Genomic DNA, 26,841 nt, shown 5'->3' with positions numbered 1-26,841 from the left:
CTCCACCCCACTCCCCGTCACAGAAAAAATGTATTCAAGATAGGATAAAACTGCAAGTTTTCCCAAAAAGTTTTAATTGAGTTCTTCTCATTCTAAAAAATAGTAGGATTTTAACTTTTTATTCTAAATAAACAGTACCTTTATTAAACTTTTGTACCCTTGTGTAAAGGAGATGTGAAAGAATCCTAATGGGAATAATGCATTTAACACTTGTTCTGAATGGGAGTATTAACCTATGGAATAATTTTCATCAGTTTGTAAAATAAATCAGCACCTTATATCTCTAATTCTTTGGGACCAATATGATAAAAACAGTTTGTACTTTCAGTAAGTCAGAGGGCACAAGAGTGCTCTTTTAGTTAAGGTTCTGTCATCATAAGCCTCAAAATTCTATTGCTCATAAAAATGACATCTTGATGTAATAACTTGAAACTTGACATATAGGGAATACCTGGTGAAGTGTACAAATGTGTCAAGGTTAAAACAGATCCAATAAAAATTTCCAGAGGTACAGCAAGTTTAAAGGTGCTGCAAACTGACAACTTACTGTTTACTCCAATTTTCAAACAGGCATATCATTTCTTTCCAATTTTGGTGAAAACTGCTGACATTCAGAGCACTGAGGGAAGCACACTACTGTATTTCATTGGTTTGGTCAGGTTATTAAGCTTTTCCTGCTCCATTAAACCTATGGCAGCAACTGCTGGCAAAGTTACAGTGCATGCTGAGATTAATTCTGAAGTGATTCCCCCCCACCAGACTTCAGTGTTTGCAAACGGAGTCGTCTAGTGGATGCTATGTGCAATGCCTATTCTTTTATTTGTGGAGTGTGGCAATGTGGTGCAGTGGTTAGACTGTAGTACACAAGGGAGAGACTTCCTGGCTTGCTGGACATGCTCATGATTCTTTCCCGATTTTTGGCATATACAGTGGTACCTCGGGTTAAGTACTTAATTCGTTCCAGAAGTCCGTTCTTAACTTGAAACTGTTCTTAACCTGAAGCACCACTTTAGCGAATGGGGCCTCCTGCTGCTGCCGCGCCGCCAGAGCACAATTTCTGTTCTCATCCTGAAGCAAATTTCTTAACCCGAGGTACTATTTCTGGGTTAGCGGAGTCTGTAACCTGAAGCGTCTGTAACCTGAAGCGTATGTAACCTGAGGTACCATTGTAACTGCAGGGATGGTGACTATGGCACTGTATCTCTCTGAGATGCATGCCATGCCATTCATTGTGGGTTAAACCACAGAGCCTAGGGCTTGCCGATCGGAAGGTAGGTGGTTCAAATCCCCATGACGGGGTGAGCTCCTGTTGCTCGGTCCCTGCTCCTGCCCGCCTAGCAGTTCGAAAGCACATCAAAGCGCAAGTAGATAAATAGGTACCGCTCCGGCGGGAAGGTAAATGGTGTTTCCGTGCGCTGCTCTGGTTTGCCAGAAGCGGCTTAGTCATGCTGGCCACATGACCTGGAAGCTGTACGCCAGCTCCCTTGGCCAGTAAAGCGAGATGAGCGCCGCAACCCTAGAGGCGTCCGCGACTGGACCTAATGGTCAGGGGTCTCTTTACCTTTAGAGCAGAATGAAGGCAGAAAGGGCAGCACAAAGTTTCAGGTCTTCAGGTTTGCTTTCCAGGTGGTGGGAGAAGGAAGTGGAGGGATTGTTGCCTCACACTGCCTTTTTGCAATGTAAGGGCTCTCATTCCCACTCTATGTTTATGTTGGGGTAGGACAAGAAAGTATGGACTGGGGGCTTCATGCTGCCTTTCTGAAGGCATAAATGCAGTAAGTGGGCCCTGTTCACTGTTTCCTTCCACTGTGGTGGGGAAAACATGTGAAGGTCCTACACTTGGGCCTTACCCTGTCAAGCTCTGGTGCTCCATAAGGTGATACAGGACGAGGACAATGTGGAGCATCTTTGCTGGTCTCAGGCACTTGTACCTTCCCCCTTTGGATTTCGGCCAAAAAGACCAAGAAGTGGTTTGTGCATGGAGACTAAGTTGTAAGCAAGCAAGCACAGTTCTTGACATTGCCCATCATCATTGATGATGATGGAGCAAGTCTGTTAAAGCATTGGCTTTAGCTTCTGATTTACCAGCTTTTTGGGGCTTGGCCAGTATCAGATACACTTAACTCTGGGTTTAATCTGACATATTTTTGAATGACATTAGGGCCTGTATATCCTATGCTGTTCAGAAGAGCTTCACCTTTCTCTCGACTTGTCTCTATGACCCCCCAGATTTTTGTGAGGTAGAAGTCTTGCTGAGCAAGCAGATGTCACAACATTGTACGTTGGATTCTACCCTGCATCTTTTGCTTTAATAATTGCTTTGGGTTTGTGCTACAGGGTACCAAACAGTAATGTGCTATTCAGCAGAGGACTGTAGCTTTAGAAATTTCATTTCCTTTAAAATGGAAATGGCACTTGACAATTCAGACTTGAGTTTTTCTTATTTTTGTGTCATTCCCTACATTACCTTTGCACTACAATGCAAATAAGCAGTGTTGTAATTTTAATCACATGATTTTATTGTACTGCTTGTTTTTTACACATGAGCTTGCAGTAATTCATATGGTAATAAAATTTGTCTTGGTGGTGAGTGAGTTGGAGGGCTGCTTTTAACTCTCCCAAGCTTGACTAGGTGGGGCTCCCAGCATTTGCCTTGCATACTGTGAACATACTTCTGGTACATACTGTTTTTGCAAGCTGGAGTCTTAAATTAAGTGTTCTTATTTTTTAAAAAAGGCATTATGCCACTTGGACTTTGATTTGCATTGCAGCATTAAGTAAAAGGTTTGCTAATTAGACAGTTAACTTAAGTTGCTTATAGGGGTTGGTGCTGAATTAATTGTTCCTGCAGTTAATGTTGAGTTTGACTGCAGTTAATTTGTGGTTTACTTTCTGTAATTACTGTATAAGAAAAAGATTTAAAAAACAATATTTAAGCCTATATGTATTTGAAACTATGATATGAGTAGCTACTTCTGTCATGAGAGTTAATCTACAATTATTTTCATGATATATAGGTTTTTAAAAAAATATAAACTGTACAATTATTCTTGTAATTTTATTTTATTTCTGCCTTGTCATGTTCTAAGACTTTAGGAGGATAACTACAGCACCATTTTAAAATGTGACTATTTCAAGTCTCCAGATGATTTGAGTTTTAAGTTTATGAGAGGATGGAAGACCTGGAGGAATCAAGCAAGATAGTATTCAAATTATAGCAGTGATCTAAAGCATTGCGGGAAGTGTGGTGCGCCCCCCCCCTTTTTTAAAATGAATTTTAAAAGGCAAAATAGACATGCTTGCACTAAGGGAGGAGTTATTCTTGTTGACTTGGGGGAGAGTGATGTCTTCTTCACCTCCTTGTTCATATAAAGGGCAGCATGGCAACAATGGCTAGATTTCCTCTCAGTCCTAAAACTTGCTGAATTCCCCTGGATAATGCTGAACTAGTCCACTATCTTTCAGCTTAATATACCTTGCAGAGCTGTTGGATAAAATAGGGGGCAATATATATGCTGCCCAGAGCTCCTTGGAGGAAAGGAAGGATATAAATTTAATAAGTTTTTTTTTAAACAAAATGAGTTAATGTTTTTCTTTTATTAAAATAGAGTCTTGATTTCATACATTGAGAGTGCTACTGTAGAAAGAGCTCCAGATGGATTTTGTCATATTGACTGTACTGGCTCTCATTCTAAGTGGCTTTGGCAGACTATTATGTGTTAAAGGATCTGTTAAGGTAACACTTTTATCCTTTCACCAAATTTCCTGTTCTTCTCTTCCCCCTTAAAAAAATATCCATGGATGCTAAAACTGCTTATTTCAAAAACTAAAAATCCTAGGAGGTGGAGACAGAAGCACTCCTAAAATATTTTTAAATTTTATCTAATGGGATTTGAGTTACTTGGCAGTGCAGATATTTCGAGAAGTTAGAAGTGAACTACTTTCATCCCAATCAGAAGAAATACAGGTGCCTATCTATGAGTGTGGAAAAAGTCATGGAGATGTTAGATTCTTCCCCAGTGGTTGCTATACAGGTGGTTGGGTTCATGTATGTGTAGGTATTACCTTCTGTGTTGGCCTAGAGTCTAAATTAGAGAAGAGTTCTAATAGTGTGGCAGCTTTGGGGGAATGCAAAAACCTCATAAGCTTGCCCTAGAGCATAAAAAGCACATTTTCAGTTCTGGTGTCCTCTCTGTGGAATCAACCCTGCTCAGCCCTTGTATTAAGGCAAGCAATAACACTGAAATCACTTCTGTCCTTGCCAAAAACTCACTTATTTTTTCAAGCCTTTGCTGGCCATTTAATACCAGTTTATTAATGTCATGTCTGCCCTGGCCAATTGGCTGCTTTTTTGGTATTTTTTTTTAACTGTACACTGCCTTGTGATTTCAAATGAAAGGTTGTATATAGAATACACGGACACAAACGGATGTTGACACTATGTGTTTGTCTCTATTCCTGCCTAAGTAAAATTCCTGACACCCTATGCTTTATGCTGTGCTGGCAATCCTGAAGACCTCTTAAATGTCAGATGGGCAACCCAGTAATTTTTAGAGGAAAAGAAATAGCTTTACATTAAGACTCTTCAGACACATTAACAAAGAAAGCTTGGTTTATTATATGAAATGAAAATAACAGAATACATAAATGCTGTCTCAGACAGTAAAATTACAATTTAAGATGGCAGCAAATGCTATCATACATACCTTGATCTAAAGAATGGAAGAATCCCTACCTACTCTCAAAAGCCTACAGAAGTGAGTGTAACAATTTTGCCAGCAGGACTCACACTAATTTAAGAAATGGAGATGCAGGGAGGAAGCAAATAACTGTCTTTATGTGTGCCTGTTTGTTCCCTGTGAGCGATGAACGAAGGTCCTTGTTGGAGCTAGGAGTGCCACTTCTTTATACTCAAATTTTAGGTTTCCTTTCTACTCGTTTGGTCAAGTCATGCCAACGGAGAGGGGAAGTGGAGACCTTGTGATTAGCAGCTAGTTTATCTCAGAATTTTCTGCCTGCTTTTCACCTCACCCATCTTGCAAATTAAGTGTTTGAATGAAAGTCATCCTAGTGGGCTGTGGCTGGACTGGCTATCTTGTGTCTTCTCTCTGCCTGACCATTATCTCAATCGGCCCCCATTTGCAAAACAAGAAATATCCTTCAACAAATAAGAACTTTCCATGTGCATACACAGTCTTAAGTTTAGAAATAAGTTGTGTGAGGAAGAGGTTTTGTGCGCCTCCTTGCGAGTTTTCACACCAGTGTACAGTACTTGCCTATGTAGGAGACACTAATTCTCAATTAGACGTTCAAGAAAAATCCTGCAATTTTTAAAAGTTGAAATGTTCCAGGATATTGTTCTGAGAACTCAAGACAGACCAATGAAGAAAAGGAGTGGAGCTGAAATTAAATTATTTAAATAGATAAGCAGATGTGTTAGGAATTCAAATAGATAAAACAATGTGTGGTAGGAAGGAAAGAGACAGGACCTTGGTTTTTAACTATGTAAGAATGTTATTTTGGCAATTGAACTGGCTGTTTAAAGGCACAATTACATAAATCCTAATAAGTGAATTTATATTTTGTGAATATTTTATGCTTTAAAAAACATTGTTTATAGGGTGGAGTGGGACTGGAAACATGAAGGCCATGAAACCATTGTTCATTTCTGACATCTGGAATTCTTGATAAATTCTTTAAAAATATTAGGTTTTTCCCCTATTTAATGTTACTCCTTAAGACATAGTTGAAGACCCAAGCTACATTCCTTTCAAATACATTTTTTTATCTCACTTGACATAAATTAGAATAATTCCCACAAAATTGTAGTTCATGGAAGATCATTTATCCTAATTTATGTCCAAAGAGCTTCATGTTTTGCCTGTCGCTGCTTTCAGCTTATGCTCAATATGCTGTGCAGTTCTGAGTCACTATTTTTACAATACTGTATTTAAAGTTATTTTTTTCCTTCTATGGAAGCTTCTGTTGGAGACAATTAATTGAGTTGCTTTGGGGGACTGTATTCCCAAACCATCAAATAGTAGATTATTGTCTTTGCACAAGAAAATCTGTTTCTAGTAAAAAATGATGTAATGAAAATATTAATATGGGCATGCTTAGGTTTCTATGGGCTCCTAGAACCTGTAAGACCTCACACTGGTTTGTCAGAAGCTTTCCTTAAATTAGTAAACGTTTGTGCCATTTACTTAAGCACATCTTTGTATGTTTGAGAAAAGCTAAAGTAAACCTGATTTGTAACCTAAATTGAAACACTGTTGCTGAAACCAGTATTTCTGGAAAAGACAGGAAATGTACTGGAAAATACTCTGGGGTGTGGGAGCTTTGATCCTGGGTTCCTCTTGTGTCAGATAGAAACTATTGCACCATATTTGAGTGCTTCATCTCTCCTGTCATCTTAGAAATGGACTTGCTTGGGAGTGGTTCTCTTCTTTCTTCCATATGCAGCCCAGATACCTATTAAGTCTTGAGTAGTTCAGTGTAAATAGGCTTTGGAGGGGTAGGAGCCGAACTTCCTTAAGGCCTTATGCACATGTTTTATAGGGTCCTCAAAACAGTAGTTATTATGATTATAACTGTCGTTAACATCAGTCTCTCTGAAGTTTCCATCAATTTCTCTAAGCTTTAAGATGCTTTTGCGGGGACCACTTTTATCCTTCACTGAGTTGTTAAACTCTTGTGTTTTAATATTGATCCTTCTGGGCTTTTGTTCTCACACCGGTAAAGAAGTATCAATTAAAAGCACTGTTCTCATGCAACTTTCTGTCCTGGTGTGCACTCTTCTTAGACTAGTAAGAAAGGATAGGTGTAGTTTAGGAGCCAAGAACTAATGTACCCATCTTTCTTTGTCTGCTGCTGTGGCTGATAGACTGCCAATGCCCATTTTGTGTTTCTGCTTCTTTCATATCTACTTTCTCCATACATACTGATCCCCATGCTGGAAAAGGGCAATAAGGCAGACTATCTATCCTATTGGGTTGTAGCAAAACTCCATGGATGTTGGAGACAGGGTGAGAGAGTTGGCTTTGGTCTCTTACTATCAGCAGTGTTGCTTGCTGTCACTCTGTAGTGAGAAGGATAAGTTTCTAATTTCAGAACCCAACATTTTTGCTATGTCCTGGCAGAAGGGAATCCTGTACACAGATCCTCCTCTCCCATTCTGGTATCTACCTTCATCGGGAACTGAAGTAAATATTATAAATGGTGTGTTATAGTGCTATATTTCAAACTGTTTGACTTCCTCCATGTGGATAAGGCAGAACATCACATGCATACTTTCCGGTTACAATCTCTTTAACTGATTCTTCACAGTACAGTAGGTCCGCAACTTATGCTTCTTTTTCTTACATAATCACATCTTTAGATGAATCACAAATAAATACATAGTAAAGGGGAGGGAAACCTTAGCTTCTCGGGCTCTGGAGGCTCTCGCAAGATACAGTGGTGCCCTGCAAGACGAATGCCTCGCAAGACGGAAAACCCGCTAGACGAAAGGCTTTTCCGTTTTGGAGGTGCCTCGCAAAACGAATTTCCTATGGGCTTGCTTCGCAAGACGACAATGCCTTGTGAGTTCCTGCGGGGTTTTTTTCCTCCCCCCCCCTTTTTCTAAGCCGCTTATCAGCTGATCCGATCAGCAGATAAGCCGCTAATAGCGCTAATCTGCTAATCCGTCAATGGGCTTGCTTCGCAAGACGAAAAAACCGCTAGACGAAGAGAATCACAGAACGGATTCTTTTCGTCTTGCGAGGCACCACTGTATTGCGGGGCCATCTGAAGGGTTTTCATTCACGGAAACAGCTTTTTAAGCCATGCGCCTGTCCTATGGGGCTCTAAAGTGGTTGTACAAGGCCCTTGTGGGGTTGTCCAAGATGTTGTGAGATCTCAAATGGCCGGGGCGGTTCCTGGGTTCATTCTGACTTTGCATGCTTTTGCCTTTGTGGACTCCTGGACATAGCCCCAGTGCACTCCAGGTGTTGTTGGACTGAAGCTCCTGTCAGCTCCATCCAGCATGGTCCAGTGGTTAAGGATGGTGGGAGATACATAGTCCAACAACATCTGGGTCCCCCCATGATGGGGTGGTTCTAAGCACCCTTGCAGCTATATTATGAGGAAGTCACTGTGGGCACTTCCTGGCTGTATGTTTATGCATGGAATGTGGCAGAGGATAAGGATTGTGGAAAGCATTCTGCATCTTGGGTTACCAGAGACCTAATGGTAATGAAACAAACTGGATGACAAGTAGAGTTCAGGACGTAGAAGATGTGCTGCAAAACTGACTGAACATGAGTGAGAACACAGAGCCATGCCTACTGCATAACAGTGAAGATGGTGAAGAACACCCACTTTTCTGCCTCCTTTGCATCCATCCAGTGGAATTTTGTTTTGTTTTTTTTGTTTTGTATTCTTTGGGGTCTGCTTACTTCTGATCCAGGCAGTGGAATTCTAGATCCTGTGGGATCCTGCTGTTATTTGTTTGCAAGACAATTTGAGGACTGCCCTTGAGGCTGACCCAGAAGCTGCAGTTATTGCAAAATGTGATGGCTCGACTGCTCACTGGAGTGGAATATCACCATCATATTACGCTACTGCTGAAAGAATTGCACTGGCTGTCATTTAGCTACCAGGCTATTCAAGGTGGCAACATTGGCTGTACAGCCTGGTACCAGAATATCTAAGAGATTATTTCATCCCCTACATACTCAACCTATCATTGTGTTCTGCAGGAGAGGGCATCCTTCAGATATCATCCTTATCAAGAGGTCCATTCTGCACAATGTCTGAATCAGGCTTTTTGTTTGGGCACACCTACCTTCCCATTCTATATCAGACAGGTGATATGTCTCTTTGGTGCCTGCTAAATACATCCCTCTTTCAAGAAAGCTTAAAAAACACCCCAGTTGGCATCTCTCTTGGATTTGAATTGATTTTATGTATATGCTATTTCTAGTTCAATCTGTTTTGAATATGTTACACTGCCCTGCAAATTGCTGCTGAATGCCTCATGGGAAATGAGTAAAAAAAATGAAATAATAAGGATTTGGCTCTATGACATTGTCAGTGTGGTTTCTGATTAGTTCCCTTTATGCCTGGATAATGTGTAAAATGATCCATTATAAGACAATTTTTTTTAAAAGCCAAACACAACAAAATAAGAATGTGTCATGTGCAAGAGAGTAAAGGATTAAGATGTGTGCTCTGATACAAGGGTTTGTCAGCATTAAGAGAAGAACTGCTTATTAAAATCTGCTCAAGGGCAGTACCACAGAAGTACTGAAGTAATTGCTTCTGCTAATGACGAAAATGAAAAGGAGAATAAATTTCTTCCTTTAGGATGTTTCATTTTGTGGGAGAGTTAAATATTTTTCCTACTGTGAACAAGAGCAGACATAACTTCTTTGCAACCTTCAGCCCACCCTTCCCTCCAGTGCCACGAAGCATTTCATTCTTCTACCATTTGCTTTGGTTGTGTCAGTCAAGGTCCTGAACACCCAAGATTTGTGTTAGGGCTTCTGTGCTATCTATTTCATGACAACCACAATACCAGCTAGATTATTAAAAGTTCTGATTACCAATATCATTAGCCTTTTCTTTTGAATTGTTCAACTGGTGCTGTGGGGGCCAGTGTGGTGTAGTGGTTAAGAGCGGTAGTCTCGTAATCTGGGGAACCGGGTTCGCGTCCCGCTCCTCCACATGCAGCTGCTGGGTGACCTTGGGCCAGTCACACTTCTCTGAAGTCTCTCAGCCCCACTCACCTCACAGAGTGTTTGTTGTGGGGGAGAAAGGGAAAGGAGAATGTTAGCCGCTTTGAGACTCCTTAAAGGAAGTGAAAGGCGGGATATCAAATCCAAACTCCTCCTCCTCCTCCTCTTCTTCTTCTTCTTCTTCTTCTTCTTCTTCTCATCACATCGAAACTAAGGGAGCTGTATAACAAAACTGCCTTATTTCAAGAAAATGCTGTGAAACATCTGAGTCCAGTTCCAGTCAACAGTAGAAGGGTGCATTGTAATTTTCCAGAATACTTAAGTCCATAGAGCCAAATCAAAAGAAAACTGAAACTTTTAATTTGTGCAGCTAGGAAAGTAAGGGAGGAAGCTGAAGCATTGGAAGTTGGTGCATGCAAGCTATTGACATATATTTCTATCTCTCACGGCACGAAGAATGAAAGCTGTCAAATAGAGTGGTATCACATACAGCAGTGGTGTCCAAAAATTTTTCAAAGAGGGCCAGATTTGATGAAGTGAAGGGCCGTGAGGGCCAACCAAGGGGCCAACCTTTTTTTAGGATTGAAGTTGTTGAGGGTTTTTAAAGGATTTTACCCCAGGAAAAAAACTGCAACAGGGGCTGGATTAAACTGACTGGCAGGCCATATTAGGCCTCCAAAACGGACTTTGGACATGCCTGACATACAGGAACTGTATCTCCAGATGGCATAGAATCCCAGCCATGAAACAATGGTGCTGGACTGCTGTTTACATCTTATGGAAGCTAGGAGTGAATCGCTTATTCGGATTGCCCTAGAAAGCATCCTAAATGCATTTGAAAGCATGGCAATTGGCGCAGATGGTCAGATGCAATCTAAAAAAAGTCACCACTTTTTTTGGCATTAGGCGGAATAGCAAAGCAGAATAGTTGACTACAGTACGTGGAAGTTCCTTGTGTTTACACCTACAGAGACTACAATAAAGCTGAAGCGTAAATAATGCTAACCTCGGTTTGCTTCTCTTTATGGAGGAAGCTGTGTAACCTTGCTGAATTTTTTATTCTACACTTTATAAACCTGGAGATGATTTCCATTCATGTTCTGTTTTTCAAGCTTCATGAGTAAAATCCTCCCTAATTAAAATTACTGCTTTTGAAGGCTGACTTGGCATGATTCAGAATGGTGAGGTTTGTCCCTGTGCAATCCCTGCCTCTTTAAAGCACTCTCAATCTTATCTATACAAAACCTTACAGGGAAAAATGCAGACGTAATTTAAAAAATAAAATTATCATGCTGCATTTATATAGCTGCCCCTTAACAGTTTTGCTCTTCATTAGTTTGTTCATTTTTGTAGGTCTTGTACTGAATACATTTTCTTATTGTGTACTCTGGGGGGCGGGGGGGGGGAATCATCTTGTTGTTAAAACATATATACCCGAGTGGTATGGAGAAATTGCACATATGCAACGTTCTGGCCTGTCATTTTTTTGATTGAGGGGCATTGTTTTTCAAAATCTTTTTCCTGCAGAAGCCCTCTTCTAATCCTACAAGTGCCCTGCCCTTTTCATTTCATGCCTCCGCATGTTGACAAGGGAGTAACAAATAGTTTATACCACTGAAATTACATTTGGCTAAGATTTCTTTTAGGCAAAAATTTTGCAGCACAAAATATTTCTCATGCAAAATGCAGCACTGGAAGAAAAAGTGAACCCTGACACAACTCAATGGACAAGTGCTGACTCACTCTTTCTTTTCTCTCTCTCTCTCTCTCACCACTGAAGTTCATGCGTTCAAAGTCCAGTGGGGTTTACTGATCCGTAGAGCATAAACAGAAGGTGGAAAGCAGTCAGTAAAGCACATCCTTAACCTGTAAGTCTTTAACTTTGTTTCGCAAGGAGTGCATCAGTTTTTTATACTTCTGGCCTCAGTACGTATTTGCATTGATGCTTTTCCAATAATACTGCTGTGCCGGTTCCACCTATGTTTATAAATAGTTACTGTAGGGAATGACTAGATAAAGCAGGTGTTCTGTTCCTGCATTTCAGATACTTGTGGTTGATTGAAATATGTATGCTAGTTATTGGCCAGAAAGTCTGTAGCTGCAGGCACTGATGGAGACTGGCATGGGATGTGTGTTCCAGAAGCTGATTGTTTCATTGTATGTGATGAGAGGTGGTTTTGAGACTTCATGACCAAATCGTACCTTGGAAGTCAAACGGAATCCATTCTGGAAGTCCATTTGACTTCCAAAACATTTGGAAACCAAAGCTTCTGATTGGCTGCAAGATGCTTTTAGCTGCTTGGAAGCAGGTGAACTAGCAAGGTTTGTGGGGGTTTTTTGGCAGTGTTGTTGTTAGAATTAATATACCACCCTATACCCGGAGGTCTTAGGGCCAGTTCACAGAAGAGAGATAATTTCCCATTGGAAAGACTCCAAAGGAGTCTGGTTATTTCATGGTTGGATTGCTAGCTCCTGAAAGCACAAAATCTTGCTAATTCTATGTTCCACTTGCTTACATTAGTTAAACTGGTCACTTTACTAGGCAGACAGAACATTCAACAATATCTAGTGGAATACTTTAAGAGGTGGAGAGGTGCCCCACTTAATGTCCCTTCTCCCCCCTAAAAAGTTGTGACATGGAACTTTCCTGGTTGTCTTACACTTTAATAGGAAAATACTGGAATATATATGCAGAACACACACACACACACACACACACACACACACACAGAGGGAATATATCAATATATATTTTGAGATGAATTTTTAAAATCTGCACTTTGAGTCTACATTGGCTTACAAGGTGTTTTTTGTGTGTTTGTTCTGCTGCCCCCCCCCCCATATAGCCTACTTGGCACTGAAATCAAAGCCAAGAAAACATATTGTCACTGCACCTAGAGCAATTGCTATACTATATGCTTCACCAACACAGATTTCTTCTTTTCAGTTTCAGTGAAATATGTTCGCTGCTTTTTGCAACCAGGAACCAGGGAACAAGGTATCATCACTTCCACTGGCCTTGTTATTAGCAGTGCTTTCTAAGGCCCATTTGACTTCACTCTCCAGGATGTCTGGCTCAAGGTTGCTGACCTTGAGCCAGACATCCTGGAGAGTGAAGTCAAATGGGCCTTAGAAAGCACTGCTAATAACAAGGCCAGTGGAAGTGATGATATTCCAGCTGAACTATTTAAAATTTTAAAAGATGATGCTGTTAAGGTGCTACACTCAATATGCCAGCAAATTTGGAAAACTCAGCAGTGTCCAGAGGATTGGAGAAGATCAGTCTACATCCCAATCCCCAAGAAGGGCAGTGCCAAAGAATGCTCAAACTACCGCACAATTGCACTCATTTCACACACTAGCAAGGTTATGCTTAAAATTCTACAAGGCAGGCTTAAGCAGTATGTGGACCGAGAACTCCCAGAAGTGCAAGCTGGATTTCGAAGGGGCAGAGGAACCAGAGACCAAATTGCAAACATGCGCTGGATTATGGAGAAAGCTAGAGAGTTCCAGAAAGACATCTACTTCTGCTTCATTGACTATGCAAAAGCCTTTGACTATGTCAACCATAGCAAACTATGGCAAGTTCTTAAAGAAATGGGAGTGCCTGATCACCTCATCTGTCTCCTGAGAAATCTCTATGTGGGACAAGAAGCTACAGTTAGAACTGGATATGGAACAACTGATTGGTTCAAAATTGGGAAAGGAGTACTGCAAGGCTGTATATTGTCTCCCTGCTTATTTAACTTATATGCAGAATTCATCATGCGAAAGGCTGGGCTGGATGAATCCCAAGCCGGAATTAAGATTGCCGGAAGAAATATCAACAACCTTGGATATGCAGATGACAGAACCTTGATGGCAGAAAGTGAGGAGGAATTAAAGAACCTTTTAATGAGGGTGAAAGAGGAGAGCGCAAAATATGGTCTGAAGCTCAACATCAAAAAAACGAAGATCATGGCCTCTGGGCCCATCACCTCCTGGCAAATAGAAGGGGAGGAAATGGAGGCAGTGAGAGATTTTACTTTCTTGGGCTCCATGATCACTGCAGATGGTGACAGCAGTCACGAAATTAAAAGACACCTGCTCCTTGGGAGAAGGGCAATGGCAAACCTAGACAACATCTTAAAAAGCAGAGACATCACCTTGCCAACAAAGGTCCGTATAGTAAAAGCCATGGTTTTCCCAGTAGTAATGTATGGAAGTGAGAGCTGGACCATAAAGAAGGCTGATCGCCGAAGAATTGATGCTTTTGAATTATGGTGCTGGAGGAGACTCTTGCGAGTCCCATGGACTGCAAGAAGATCAAACGCATCCATTCTGAAGGAAATCAGCCCTGAGTGCTCACTGGAAGGACAGATCGTGAAGCTGAGGCTCCAATACTTTGGCCACCTCATGAGAAGAGAAGACTCCCTGGAAAAGACCCTGATGTTGGGAAAGATGGAGGGCACAAGGAGAAGGGGACGATAGAGGTTGAGATGGTTGGACCCTGTTATCGAGCTACAAACATGAGTCTGACCAAACTGCGGGAGGCAGTGGAAGACAGGAGTGCCTGGCATGCTCTGGTCCATGGGGTCACGAAGAGTCGGACACGACTAAACGACTAAACAACAACAACAACCAGGGAACAAAATACAGGCAATATAGGCTCTGTTATGAATGGGACAGTTATGTGATTTGTAGCTTTTTCTCTTCAAAACATTTGCAGGTGCGAGCTGGAATGTCTCAGTTGTCACTCTATTCTGAACAGAATAGTTTCATGTATAGGATCTCTGACAGAGGTTTCCTATGACTTCTGTTTAAGATCTTTTAGTTGGTAATGTTAAGGACTGATTCTGAAACCCCTTGGATGCCAAGCATAAGATTTTATCACTGAGGATTACGTGTGCTTGTCCTTCATAACAAGCTGCAGTAAGTTTGTGCGTCAACAAGGTACAAAATGTATTGTTCAAAATGGGCCTTTGGTGAAAGCCAGACTCTGGGTGTTTTCCTCAGAGGTCTGCCCTTTGCTTCTCTGTAGTGAGCTTCCAAGCACTAGAAAGTTTTCTGAAATGCATTTAATGGGTTCTGAACCAAGTTATTTCCTAGTATACTTTTCAGCTGATTGGGATAACTACTGATGTTACTTTTTCTCATGGCTAATTCTTCTGTGCTTGGGGAAAGCACATTATTAATGAAGTGTTGGTAAGATAGACCTCTTGAAAACCCAGTCAGATGCATTTGATGCTAAAGTCAGTTTAATGTATACATACTTTTAATATATACTTTAATAAGAGTTAATTCCTCGCAATACAGGGGTATAGCTATACAAAGAAGTCCAATAGAATCTTAAGTGACTACAGAGTTAAAAAATAATAATTACCAAACATCAGAGGTCATCCTTTGGGCCATCTATATTCCAAAAATGCAGAAACTGTATAAGGACAGCTATAATATTGCAAAAGCAGTGTTAAACTTTTATCTGTTAATTTTTTTCTCATGCTTCTTTGAGTTATGAAATCAGATGCATAAATTAGTTAAATAAGCAAATAAGAAACGGACACATTATAAATTAAGCAGGAAAACCCTCACAAATGGTTGAGAAGTTGAGCAGGTTAAAATACCACAAAATAATTTATGTTATCTATTTCTTCTTTTGACCTGAAATGGATTAAAATTCTGATTTCCCCCAGGAGCCAGTTCTTCAACATTTTTAAAGTAGTTGTGTTGACACTCCTTAAGCACTTGTATGAGAAAATAAATTGATCCTTATATAGTACACGTTGTCTGCTTCCTCCCCCCCCCAATAAATTTAGTCTCAAACGATTGTTATTGAAGATTGCATTTGCATCGGGTACCTGATGCTGTTTTCCTGCTTAGCATATGCCTTTAGCTCAGCAACAACCACAATATGGAGTAGGCCTTATTTGCATTTTGGCCCTGCTTCATTCAAAACTCCTTTACTCTGTGTTGTGCTTTACATATTCTGCACCAACGCAAGTAACAAAATAGTGACTGTAAAGAGGTCAAGTGCTGCATTTTGTAGCTACTTCGTACCTTTGCTGATATAAAATGAAACGTGCTAGCCTAAGGGCCAGCCTTACCATTAGTCATAGTGAGGCAATTACCAGTGTGCACAAAAATACAGGGCCAATCACCTGAACTCCTTGGCTATTCGCTTCTGTTAAAGATCAGAACTATGTGTGCCACGAGCTTGTCATGCACTCTCTAAGCTAGCCTGCTTCCCTTGGGTATTTGTTCAGCAGACAAATATTTTGTTTGCTGCTGCAGACAAATAGAGCAGCCCCTCTGGTAAATAAATACAGTACTTTACCAACTTTCACTAGCGTATGTTTTTTCTTTGTTGTGTTAGCTAAAACTTGCTGCGGGCTCTGACAGTTCCATTTCCTCTTTCCCCCTTAGCGATCAAACTTGGTACAAAAACAACTGCTATCAGTGGATATGCTTGATTCTTAACTGTCAGTTTTACTGTTGTTTGTTACAACTTACTTAAAAATAATCTATGTAGTGCTTGGTTGTAAGGGAACCTTAAAGTGGTTTACACAAAATACAAAATGAAACATTAAAATTATCAATAGACATTCAAAAGATGATTAAAATCAATAGTAACTGAAAAGAAATAAAAAACATGAAGCTTATAAATGTCTTCGATTTAAGCAAGGGCCAAAAAAAGAAAAGGAAAATACTGCAAAGGGGCTGCTTTCTGGGTGGAATGGGAGGAAACTGGTGGAAAAGCACCGTTAGGCCAATTTGTTCATTAGTTAGGGAGCTGTTTCCTAATAGGCTCGAGTAATGTGAGATCTGATTATCTGTAAGAGGAGCCATTTGGTGTGGGACCAGACAATGGAGAAGAAGCTTCCATGCCATCCTGGTAATGCATGATACCAGCTGTTCTTCCTTTACTCACCAGATAGAGAGTGGAAGTTGGCACTCTGTTGACTATGCAGTGCAAATGGATGGATGTGCATCTTACCTTGTGTAGATGGCTTTTTCTCGGGTAACCCCATCTCCCCCCCCTTTTGCCCCCCTTTTCTTCCTCAAGGTTCTTTCTTTAGAGACATCAGCATTGCCCTGATCCTCTGTTTCTGCTCTTGTTTCTAGGCAGCATGCTGATGGACCATCTGTTTTTTGTTTGAGAACTATTCTCCCACCCCCCCCTTTTATGACAGCTGTGGCTTTATGGTTAGACTGGCTTTTAGATACCTCACATTAAAGTAGATAACACATCTATTTTAGATACCAATATGGACCTTTGGGTAATTAAAGAATATTGATTTGAATTACAAATAATTGGCAAGAAGGAGTGGGAAAGAATTGCATTATCACCTGTCTCACCTATGTGATCAGCTATGAAATATTGTGTTTTGATTCGACTTTAAAATTAAGGTTAAAGTTCTTGTTTAACCTACCCTATTGTTGTTGTTGTTGTTGTTGTTGTTGTTGGCATCTGTCTCGAGAGACTATGGCTCACTCCTCTGGGGTGGGAAGTCAAAACTCTGGAGAATCACAGCGGCTGTTGTGACTGCAGAGACTCGTAACTGATGTGTCTCATATTATTTTTGCTGTATTAGCAGCACTGAAGTGACCCCTTTGGGCCGCAAGCCTTGACAGTGTGTATGGAGGTCTGGGGCTGCCCAGAAGACAGGACGCGTCCGTCCCCCCCCCCCAGCCTTGCTAATGTACAAAAGAAAGCAGAGCAATACATTTGGCACCAGCTTGGCAACTATTGAAAAGGCCAACCCTGGAACCAGTGGGTTGTAACAACTATCACCAGTTGCAAATACATCCTTCCTGAGGAAGGGATTGAAAGAGTTGTGGCAGAACAACTGCAGACATACCTGCATGAGACTGCCTGTCTGGATCCATGCCAGTTTGGGTTCAGGCCTGGGTTTGGGATCAAATCTGCTTCAGTCACTCTGATGGATGACCTTTATAGAGAGAAGGACAGTGGGAGTGCAATCCTGCTCCTTCTGCTCAATCTCTCAACTGTCTTTGATACCATGGTTGAAAACGGTATCCTTTTGGACTGACTCTGTGGGGTGGATATTGGTCTCACGGTGCTACGTTGGTTCCATTGCTAGCCGAAGGATCATGAACAAAGTGTAGCATTGGGATACAGCTCTTCGGCCCCTTGATGTTTGCGCTCTGAGGTGTCGCAGGGCACTATTTTGTCCCCAATGCTATTCAACATCTGTATGAAGTCATTGGGAGCAGCCATGAGGAGCTTTGGAGCCAGGTATCAGCAGTATGCTGATGATACCCAACTCTGCTTATCCATTTCATCTGAATCAGGAGAGGCTGGATTTCTGTAACACACTTTTTGTGGGATTTCCCTTGTATCTGGTCCATAGACTCCAACTAGTACAGAATGCATTAGCCAGGCTCCTCACAGGAGCAAATTACAGACAACATGTTACTCTACTGCTGAGAGAACTGCACTGGTTGCCAATTTGCTATCAAACCAATTCCAAGGCTCCTTTGTGAATTCGCAAAGCCCTGAACAACTTAGGCATAAAGCACCACCTGATCTCTTGTACTCCACCTCAGTCACGGAGATCTTCTGGGGCTTTTCCATGACCTGGAAGTTTAGTTGGCCTTCATTAGGAACCAATCCTAATGTGGCAGATCCTTTTTCAACAGGTTTTCACAATATGATTTTTTTCTTTTTAACCAACAGTATCTGTTGAATTTTCATTGATGTTTTTAATGTGTTCATTGATTGTTATTTCTTGTATTTTATGTTGTAAGCTGCCTTCATATATTTTATGAGTAGTCATAGTCAAAATTCAGCACGTTCCCTTCTAAACCAGAATTTGCAAACCCACTAAACAGTAGTTTCACATTTTTGTTAAGAAGTGAGTCTGGATGCTATTAACAATTTTTAGCATTGGTGCAGGTGTAAGATTAAACTATGGTTGAATTGGACAAGGGGAGGAATTGCATGTTCCTGAGCATGATTTCTAACTCACAAACCCAAGTCTGCAGGAGCTAGCACTATTTCTGCCCTAGGCCTGAAGCAAAAAGTTACATCAGAACCTGTCCTTCGCATTTATCTAACGGAAATTTCCATCACATATGTATGTATTACATTCTGACTTTTTGTCATTGATAAGGTTTTCCTTTCTTTCTTTATTGCTGCTGTGTTCCTCCAGGAACCATTAGCTACTGGTAAGTATTTCAATTAAATCAGATTTTACAAAGTTTTGCCTAGTGAGGACATTAGACCCTCGCTGACTTCAGTGAAAACTTTGTATCCGATGGACACGTCTGTTACCTTGAGTGCTTTCTCAGATAGTTGCTATTACCCAGTTGAAGAAATTGTTGGAAGTAAGAATAATCAGGACACCTAAGTCTGTGTTTGGACTTCATAGTAGACCATGGTTTATTGTTAAGGGAACAAGCAACACTGAGCTTTGGGCTTGCATGCTCCCCCAGCCCCTCTCCTCCTTCAGTTCCTCTTGGTGTCCATTAGGAGAAGAGATTGGAAGCTTTTGCTTCCATTTTTGATTACCGTATTTTTCGCCCCATAAGACGCACTTATGGGCGAGTGTCTGCAAGCCTCGCGCACCCGGCAGGAGGTCCCACCGGGTGCGCGAGGCTTGGGGCGGCAGCGGACTGCTTGCGCGCACCTAGAAGCTTGGGGCGGGCTGAGCTCAGCTGGCCCCAAGCTTCTAGGTGCGCGCAAGCAGTCCGCTGCCGCCCCAAGCCTCGCGCACCCGGCGGGACCTCCTGCCGGGTGCGGGAGGCTTGGGGCGGCAGCGGACTGCTTGCCGGCATGCAGAAGCTTGGGGCGTGCTGAGCTCAGCACGCCCCAAGCTTCTAGGTGCGCGCAAGCAGTCCGCTGCCGCCCCAAGCCTTGCGCACCCAGCGGGACCTCCTGCCGGGTGCGGGAGGCTTGGGGCGGCAGCGGACTGCTTGCCGGCATGCAGAAGCTTGGGGCGTGCTGAGCTCAGCACGTCCCAAGCTTCTAGGTGCGCGCAAGCAGTCCGCTGCCGCCCCAAGCCTTGCGCACCCAGCGGGACCTCCTGCCGGGTGCGGGAGGCTTGGGGCGGCAGCGGACTGCTTGCCGGCATGCAGAAGCTTGGGGCGTGCTGAGCTCAGCACGCCCCAAGCTTCTAGGTGCGCGCAAGCAGTCCGCTGCCGCCCCAAGCCTTGCGCACCCAGCGGGACCTCCTGCCGGGTGCGGGAGGCTTGGGGCGGCAGCGGACTGCTTGCCGGCACGCAGAAGCTTGGGGCGCGCTGACCTCAGCTTGCCCCAAGCTTCTGGATTAGCGCAGCGCACCTGGGGGGGAAATAAATTTTTTCCCCTTTATTTCCCCCCCTAAAATCTAGGTGCGTCTTATGGGCCGGTGCGTCTTATGGGGCGAAAAATACGGTAACTTCAGTTTAGTCTATATATAGGGAAACAGTACAAACAGTATTGTGAGCAGCTTAAATTATGCAAACTGTAGCTGAAGCCGTGGCAGAAATGGAAGGCTGTGCTATTTGTGTCAAGCTTTTCACAGTGAAAGGGGATGTCCTGCTTGATTCTCAGTAACAGTTTTCAAAGTACTTTTTAAACTATTTGTAGGGTGCTGAGAGTTCCCAAGCAGTGTTCACAACCAGCGTGTTGTCCCTGTGGGATAGCAAAGCCAGTAACAGTGCATCCTAACTGATCTTTCTTTACCCCATATGCAGTGCAAAAGAAGCCAGTCTAGGCTATTGATAGAAAATTCTTGGCAAGCAAAGAGAGATAAAAATAGTAATTAATCCCTGAAGTCTCAAGCATCTCCATGTGTATAGTGTGTATGCTTTTCTCCTTTAGCATCCGAAGGAAGTGATTTATTGTGGATTTTTAATCCCTGTGGCACTTTGGTGAATACTGGTGGCATGTTATGTGGTGAAGGCTGCAGTTACTTGTGTTTGAAATTGCACAAATGGCTTTACTTTCTCAATTAAACTCAACATCTTGTATTTTATTCTGTGAACCACCCTGAGATCTTGTGACGAAGGGTGGTATATAAATTTAATAAATAAGAATGAAATAAGAATACTAACATAAACCTACTGAGTGCCTGATCATCGCCATTAAACTTATTACATTCTTTGTTGTATTGCCAGCCACTTAATAAGCTTCTGGGTAAAGAGAGCAAATGGAGGTTATTAGGACGATCTGGAAACAAGATGTAGCCCATCTGTTGAGAAGGCCTGCACTTATATAATGCAAAACCATGGTTTGTTCAAGCCATAGTTGAACAAACCACAAGTTAACCATGAGTCAAACAATGACTTTTCCCTCCATTTGCTTTATAGCTGCTCTTGCCAGATGCCGTTATGGCTTGATGAACATTTGGGCTGGGATAGGCAACTGTCAGATGGCTGTTGCAGTTGCTCGAGAGTAATCAGGCAGGACTCCAACCTGTCTTTTACAGGCTTTATTTTGGTGCAAACTATTTACAGTGAAGAGCCCCAAAGCTCATGTCTGACTCAATCGCTAGCAGAATCCGGGAGTGGTAATCTTTTGGACCTCCCCCAACATAAGAGTTTCATTACCGCCAACCTTCTCCTTCCCTCTTTGCGACTTAGACTACTGCGCAGGATGGGCTATGACAAGGGCGCGTTTCCCTCCTGTCCGGCTTGCCCAGGAGCGGTGTTAAGGCTCTCACCAGCATCCTCTGGTCCTTGCTCCTCTTCCCCACTGGAGGTGGGGCTTTCCTCCTCCCCGGAAGAGGAACTGCTTTGCAAGATTTTCGGAGACTCCCTGTAACACAACTGCCCTTCTATTTCTTGCCTCTGAGCCGATGGCAGTTCCCTGACAGCAATTAACAGTGGTTAAGGAAGAATGCTGTGTTAACTTGGCTTGTAAAACAGCAAAAGGTGGCTCCAGAAAATGGTTTGTTGGCAATAAGCAAACTTTAGTTAAGCTGCTGTGCTCGGCTTGCATATAATGCTAAGCCACAGTATGGTTTAGTGGCTTAGTGTTTTTGTGAAAACCAGGCCATTCTTGCAAGTTTTTAGTTGTGTAAGTAGGAAGAACCACCTTTATAAACCACTTGGAAGTTTTATTCACAGTTAAGCAGTATACAGATTTTGTTAAATTAAAATAAAATGCTGCAATATGTTCCTCAAAACCAGCTGTGACACTCTGCTCTCATCAGGTGTGTTCTGAACCAAATGAACCTTTGAAAACCAAGGAGTGAAATTTGAAGCTGAGTTTTTGAAGCAGCTAATGGGTCTGTTTGTGTGTGCGCGCACATGCCTGATCTCACTTTAACCATCTTCTGGTTTTTGGGTGAGCAGGATACACTGCTCTATATACCCCTCTTCTTCTTCTTTTCTCTATAAGGGTTTAAACCTTCTCTTTTTAAATGAAAACTAAATTCTCTAAATCGCCTGTGTAACTTTATCTAGAAGGGTTTTGTTTTATTGAAGGTACAGGATGGCCATATTCACACGTAATGCTAAGCCATACTACTGGCTCCAGGAGGAAGAATGTGCCCACTTTCTTCCTCCCGGGCCCCTTTGGCTCAGTGTGTTATCCAAACCCAGGGTTGTGCTTGAACTCTCTCCCTAACCACAATCTGTACTCGGGGTTTGTTTTTGGGTTCGCTGCCAAGATGCACTGCCTCTCCCCAAATGAACTGACTCAGACCCTGCAATCATCACCTGAGGCCCTTCTTCGTATGTCTCCTCTGAGAGAGGTCCGGATGGTGGCAGCATAAGCATGGGCCTTTTCTGTGGTGGCTCCCTGTTTTGGAATGCTCTCTCCAGGGAGGCTTGCCTGGTGCCTTCATTATATATCTTTAGGTGCCAGGCAAAAACATTCCTCCTCTTCTAGGCCTTTGACTATCTATGGCCTTTTAAACTGTGTGTTCGCAAGTTATTGTTTTTGTTTATTATTATTATGTGTTATTGTGGTTTTATATTGTAAGCTACCATGTGATCCTTGGATGATGGGTTGTATAGAAATTCAACTGATGATGTTGATGATGATAGGACCAGGGAGTAGCAAGTTCCTCTCTGGGTTTAGCACATTTTCAGTAAGCCTACAGTTGTCAGCATGTAATAAATACTACTTCCCACTTTGAGTTTTGTTTGTATATTGCTTTGTTCTCATTCTGGTTCTGTTCCTGTTACTAGTATAGAATAAGTATACTGGTCAAGTGATGTTCCTCTTTTGACAAGAAGGCTTTCTGGATTTGTTGGTTAGGCAAGGAAATGTTGCCTTATTCTACCAGTTTTCAAATTAGGCATTCAGAAGACTTTGCCAATGTACACCTTCCTGCCCTATGTATCTTATGTGCCTACTTGGTTTTTTCAAATGAAAAAGACACTTCCCTCTTTATTACATTGGACAAAATTGTGGGAGTTATTTTCATAAGCTAAACTAGAACAAAACTAGACGTCAATTCAAAACATCAAGGAGCTGGGTTCAGGATATACTCAGGGGTCATTCTCTGCCATTTTTCACACATCATATCCCCCCCGCCCCACAATACAGAACTTATATCATTGTATCATCATATCTGAACTACAACACAAGTAGATCAAAAAGCTATTGCAAGAACGTCCATGAATGTTCCCTTCAGCCAGGGATGGGGGAACATGTGGCCCTTCAGAGGTTGTCAAACCCCAATGAGCCCCAGCCAGCAGGACCAAAGGTCAGAGATGATGGGAGTTGTAGTCTGGCAACATCTAAAGGGCCCCAGGTTGCCCTGTCATCTTGCACTTTTTTGTGTAAAATAAAATGCTTGTTTCTTCTTTTTCCTTCATGAAAAGTGGATTGGTTTAGAGTTCAATAGCATGTTGCCTGAAACAAAATTAATTCCGGAGTAGTATTTTACTGTCTCTCATCCTGGTTTGTACTTTGTAGTTTCCTTGACCTCATGCAGCGACTAAAAACGGAAGTTTTGCCTTGATTGCCTGATTTATCTCAAACTGTAAGCTTACCATGACCATGCAAACATGCTGACTTCCAGCAGAAGCTTGTACTCATCTAAAATATTCCCTGGTCCTTTTAATGCTAACAAGATGTATGTGTGAAATCACAATTGTTGGTTGGTTGGTTGGTTGGTTTTTTAAATACGGTTTATTCCATTATTTTGTTTGATAATGGGGTTTGCCATGGTATCTAGACTTACAGTAACATTGCCATATCAATAATGCAGGATCATAATATTTAACTTCTTTTCTGTTTCTATGGCAAACGTGTTTTCTGTGGATCTCCAAGTTAGTATTTCTGATTTAACAGGAGAGGAGGAGCAATGGTGAATTTCATCTATTCCAATATTGGGGTTGTCAGACTTTTCTTGAACTTTTGTGTAACATTCAAAACAGCCTAATCTGGTGGACAGAAAGTCTTAAGCATATAGAAATATTTACATCTTCATAAAAATAGTTAGCATTTATTGGACATCTCACAAGTTTTAATTTGTGCATTTTTAATGTAAAAGTGGAGCTGTCTGTCTCATTCATTTTATAAAGCCAGAAGAGGTTATTACTTGCTGATATTGTTCTTAAACAAAGCTAAGATTATCAGAAGTGAAGTATACAACAGATGCTGTACTGGAAATCAGACACCACAATTCACTGTGCAATTGTGGTCATGCAGATGTCTAGCCTCTCTGACCTAGTTTCATGCAAAACTGATTTAATCCTTCCTAGTCCTAATTATGGGGTTGCTAGTATGTGACAGGGATAGAGAGATTCCTACATATGTAGGGTAAGGTCACAACAAGGATTTTCAGAGACTACATTGTGATGAACTGGTTCCTTGGGCAGAGTCGTAGCTATGGGGCGTCTAGCTGGGCTTTTTACCCCTGGTGAAGCCGCCAGAGGAGGGCCATTGATGCTCCCAGCCTGTGTGTGCGCGTGCGCGCAAATGTGCATGGGGGGGGGGTACCAAACTGGGTTTTTGACCCATGTGAAATAAAGCCTAGTTTTGTCCCTGCCTTGGGCAATGTGAATCTGCAGTTATATAGTCCAGCTTTACATGAATCTTGACTCATTCTCTCTCACGTTGGAAGTGAATATTGGCTAGGTTGCCATCTCTTGTCGTAGGCCACTACCAGATTTCACAAGGTGAAGTTTTAATTTAATTCTCCCTATTGAGATAAGAAATATCAGTGTCGTATACAGTTCTCTTCTCTTGTCCATATTTATGTCATTTCCTCTGAACTGAGAATGTCCTTGTTGACTCTCAGTGTTTCTCATTGTCAGTGCTTATTTTGAACTGACAGCCAACTTAGTCTAGCCCAGAACTGAACTGCTTCCACACACTCTCTTTTCCCAGTTTGTATCAAAATGAATTTGCAAAGAATAAAGTATGCCTGCATCATTAACTTGTGTTAAGCGCAAAGCACCTGTCCTCTAAAGCAGTGTTGTCCTTTAATACCTGTGTATAATGACACTTCCATAAACCAAAGAAATATTTTGATTTACATATCATGAAAAGATGAGCTATACAAAAGTTGTCACACTTCTCAATATTTTTCTCTCCTTTTTTCTTTTTTGCTTTAGGATTCAAGTGCCCTGTTTGTTCCAAGTTTGTCTCTTCAGATGAAATGGATTTACATCTTGTGATGTGTTTGACAAAACCAAGGATAACCTACAATGGTAAGAAAGTAAGCTAATTACTGCTTGTAGTACGTAACTGAATTAAGATCAGCTGTGAACTAAGTTGATACAATTATTTAAACCAGCAAATACAAAGAACTATTTACTAATGCTTACTTGACACTGATAAAAACCTCACATTTCTGCTGACCCATTCTGTTAATTATTTCATCCATTTCATTTCTAGTCTGCCCTTGATGCCTCTCTTAAATGTTTTTGTTTTCATTTCATTCTTCAAGAGCCATAATCATTCTAGTTGGGAAAATAGTTGGGATACAATTATTGTATGGACATAAAATCTTGGTATTTCAGTCGTGCAAGTCAGTCTTTTCTAAGTTTCCTGACTTTTTGGTGTTGTCTGAATGGGGCACAAAAATATCTCCTTCCTCTGGAGTAGAGTACTGAAAATGAAAATTGGTTATATCAGAAATCCTGGCAATAATTGACCATCAAGGCTAAAACAAAAAGTTGTGTCAATATAGCAGGTCATTGAAGAGCAGATACATTTGTGGGTCACAAACAGCAGATTTAAGCTAGTAAACCAGGAGTTGGTGGTTCTGTCTGTTTTGTTCCCAGATTCTTTTATCCAGATGCACACTAACTTAACTTCTCGTAAGAGTACAGAAATAATATAATTAACAAATAATATTTTAGCACTGAGCAATCCTGAGCAAAACATTGGGTTCAGATACACCCCCTCTCCTTTTGCCCTCTTTCTCCTGTGTGGCCAGAAGAACAACTTCTACTGAGTTTACTTTCAATTTAAAAGGATCTCTTCGTAATGTTATTTGGAAACCAGGAATCCTGGTTTAATACAAACAGTAGTTGCCAAACAATATAACTTGCATCACCCATGGTTTGAATTTGGTTTGTTTAGGAATTAATCATTGCTTTAAACTGGGATTCCTTGTTCACATAACGCCAAGTTGAGAATATTTGGAAATAAAAGTAAGCACTACAGAAGTCTTTCTTGTGGCTGCGTGGAAGGAATAAGGGGGGCTATGTGAGCCCAATGCTTGCTTGGGTTCAGTGTGTCTCATCCATATAATGTCAAACTATGGTTTAGCATTTTGTGTGATCCAGTCAGTCCTATTGTATGTACTTTTTACTTTCTGTGGTCAGACATTAGGTCCCTATCTTTTCCTTAACACTACAATGTGGAGAAGTGTGTAGGCTCGAGGGGTATACTATAGATACAGGAATATTTCTGTTGCATAGAACATGGGTTAGAACATGTGACAAGTGGTTCCTTTTTATAACATCTGAAGTTCTCAGACCACACAAAATGTTGTGTTTTAGTTAAGTATTATATGTTTGTTTTTATTTTATTTGGATCTCTTGAAAGATTACAAAGTATAAATCTGGAACAGCTTATTGCAGCATAATTTTGGGATACTTTCTGTTGTAGTGTATATAAAGGTTTTTACTTATATTTGATAGTTTTCTAACATGCTGCTCAATCGGTTCAATTCAGTCTCTCCCACAACTATTAAATTTCCACGTTTTCCAAGATAATGTTTCGGGTCTC

The 26,841-nt window shown here is 41.5% G+C and overlaps 1 protein-coding gene across 3 annotated transcripts in view; it reads left to right on the top strand.

Moving 5' to 3' along the window:
- ZNRF2 (zinc and ring finger 2) overlaps positions 1–26,841 on the top strand; it is a 53,455-nt gene that overhangs the window by 6,113 nt on the left and 20,501 nt on the right. For all 3 annotated transcript variants that reach the window (XM_083468573.1, XM_083468572.1, XM_083468574.1), the window contains exon 2: positions 25,218–25,313. In XM_083468573.1, coding sequence (XP_083324699.1) covers positions 25,218–25,313 — 96 coding nt within the window. The remainder of the gene's footprint in view (positions 1–25,217; positions 25,314–26,841) is intronic.

The sequence above is a fragment of the Podarcis liolepis genome (assembly GCF_965112155.1).
Source record: "Podarcis liolepis genome assembly, chromosome: 12".
NCBI lineage: Eukaryota > Metazoa > Chordata > Lepidosauria > Squamata > Lacertidae > Podarcis > Podarcis liolepis.
This window is presented reverse-complemented; position numbering and strand designations above follow the sequence as displayed.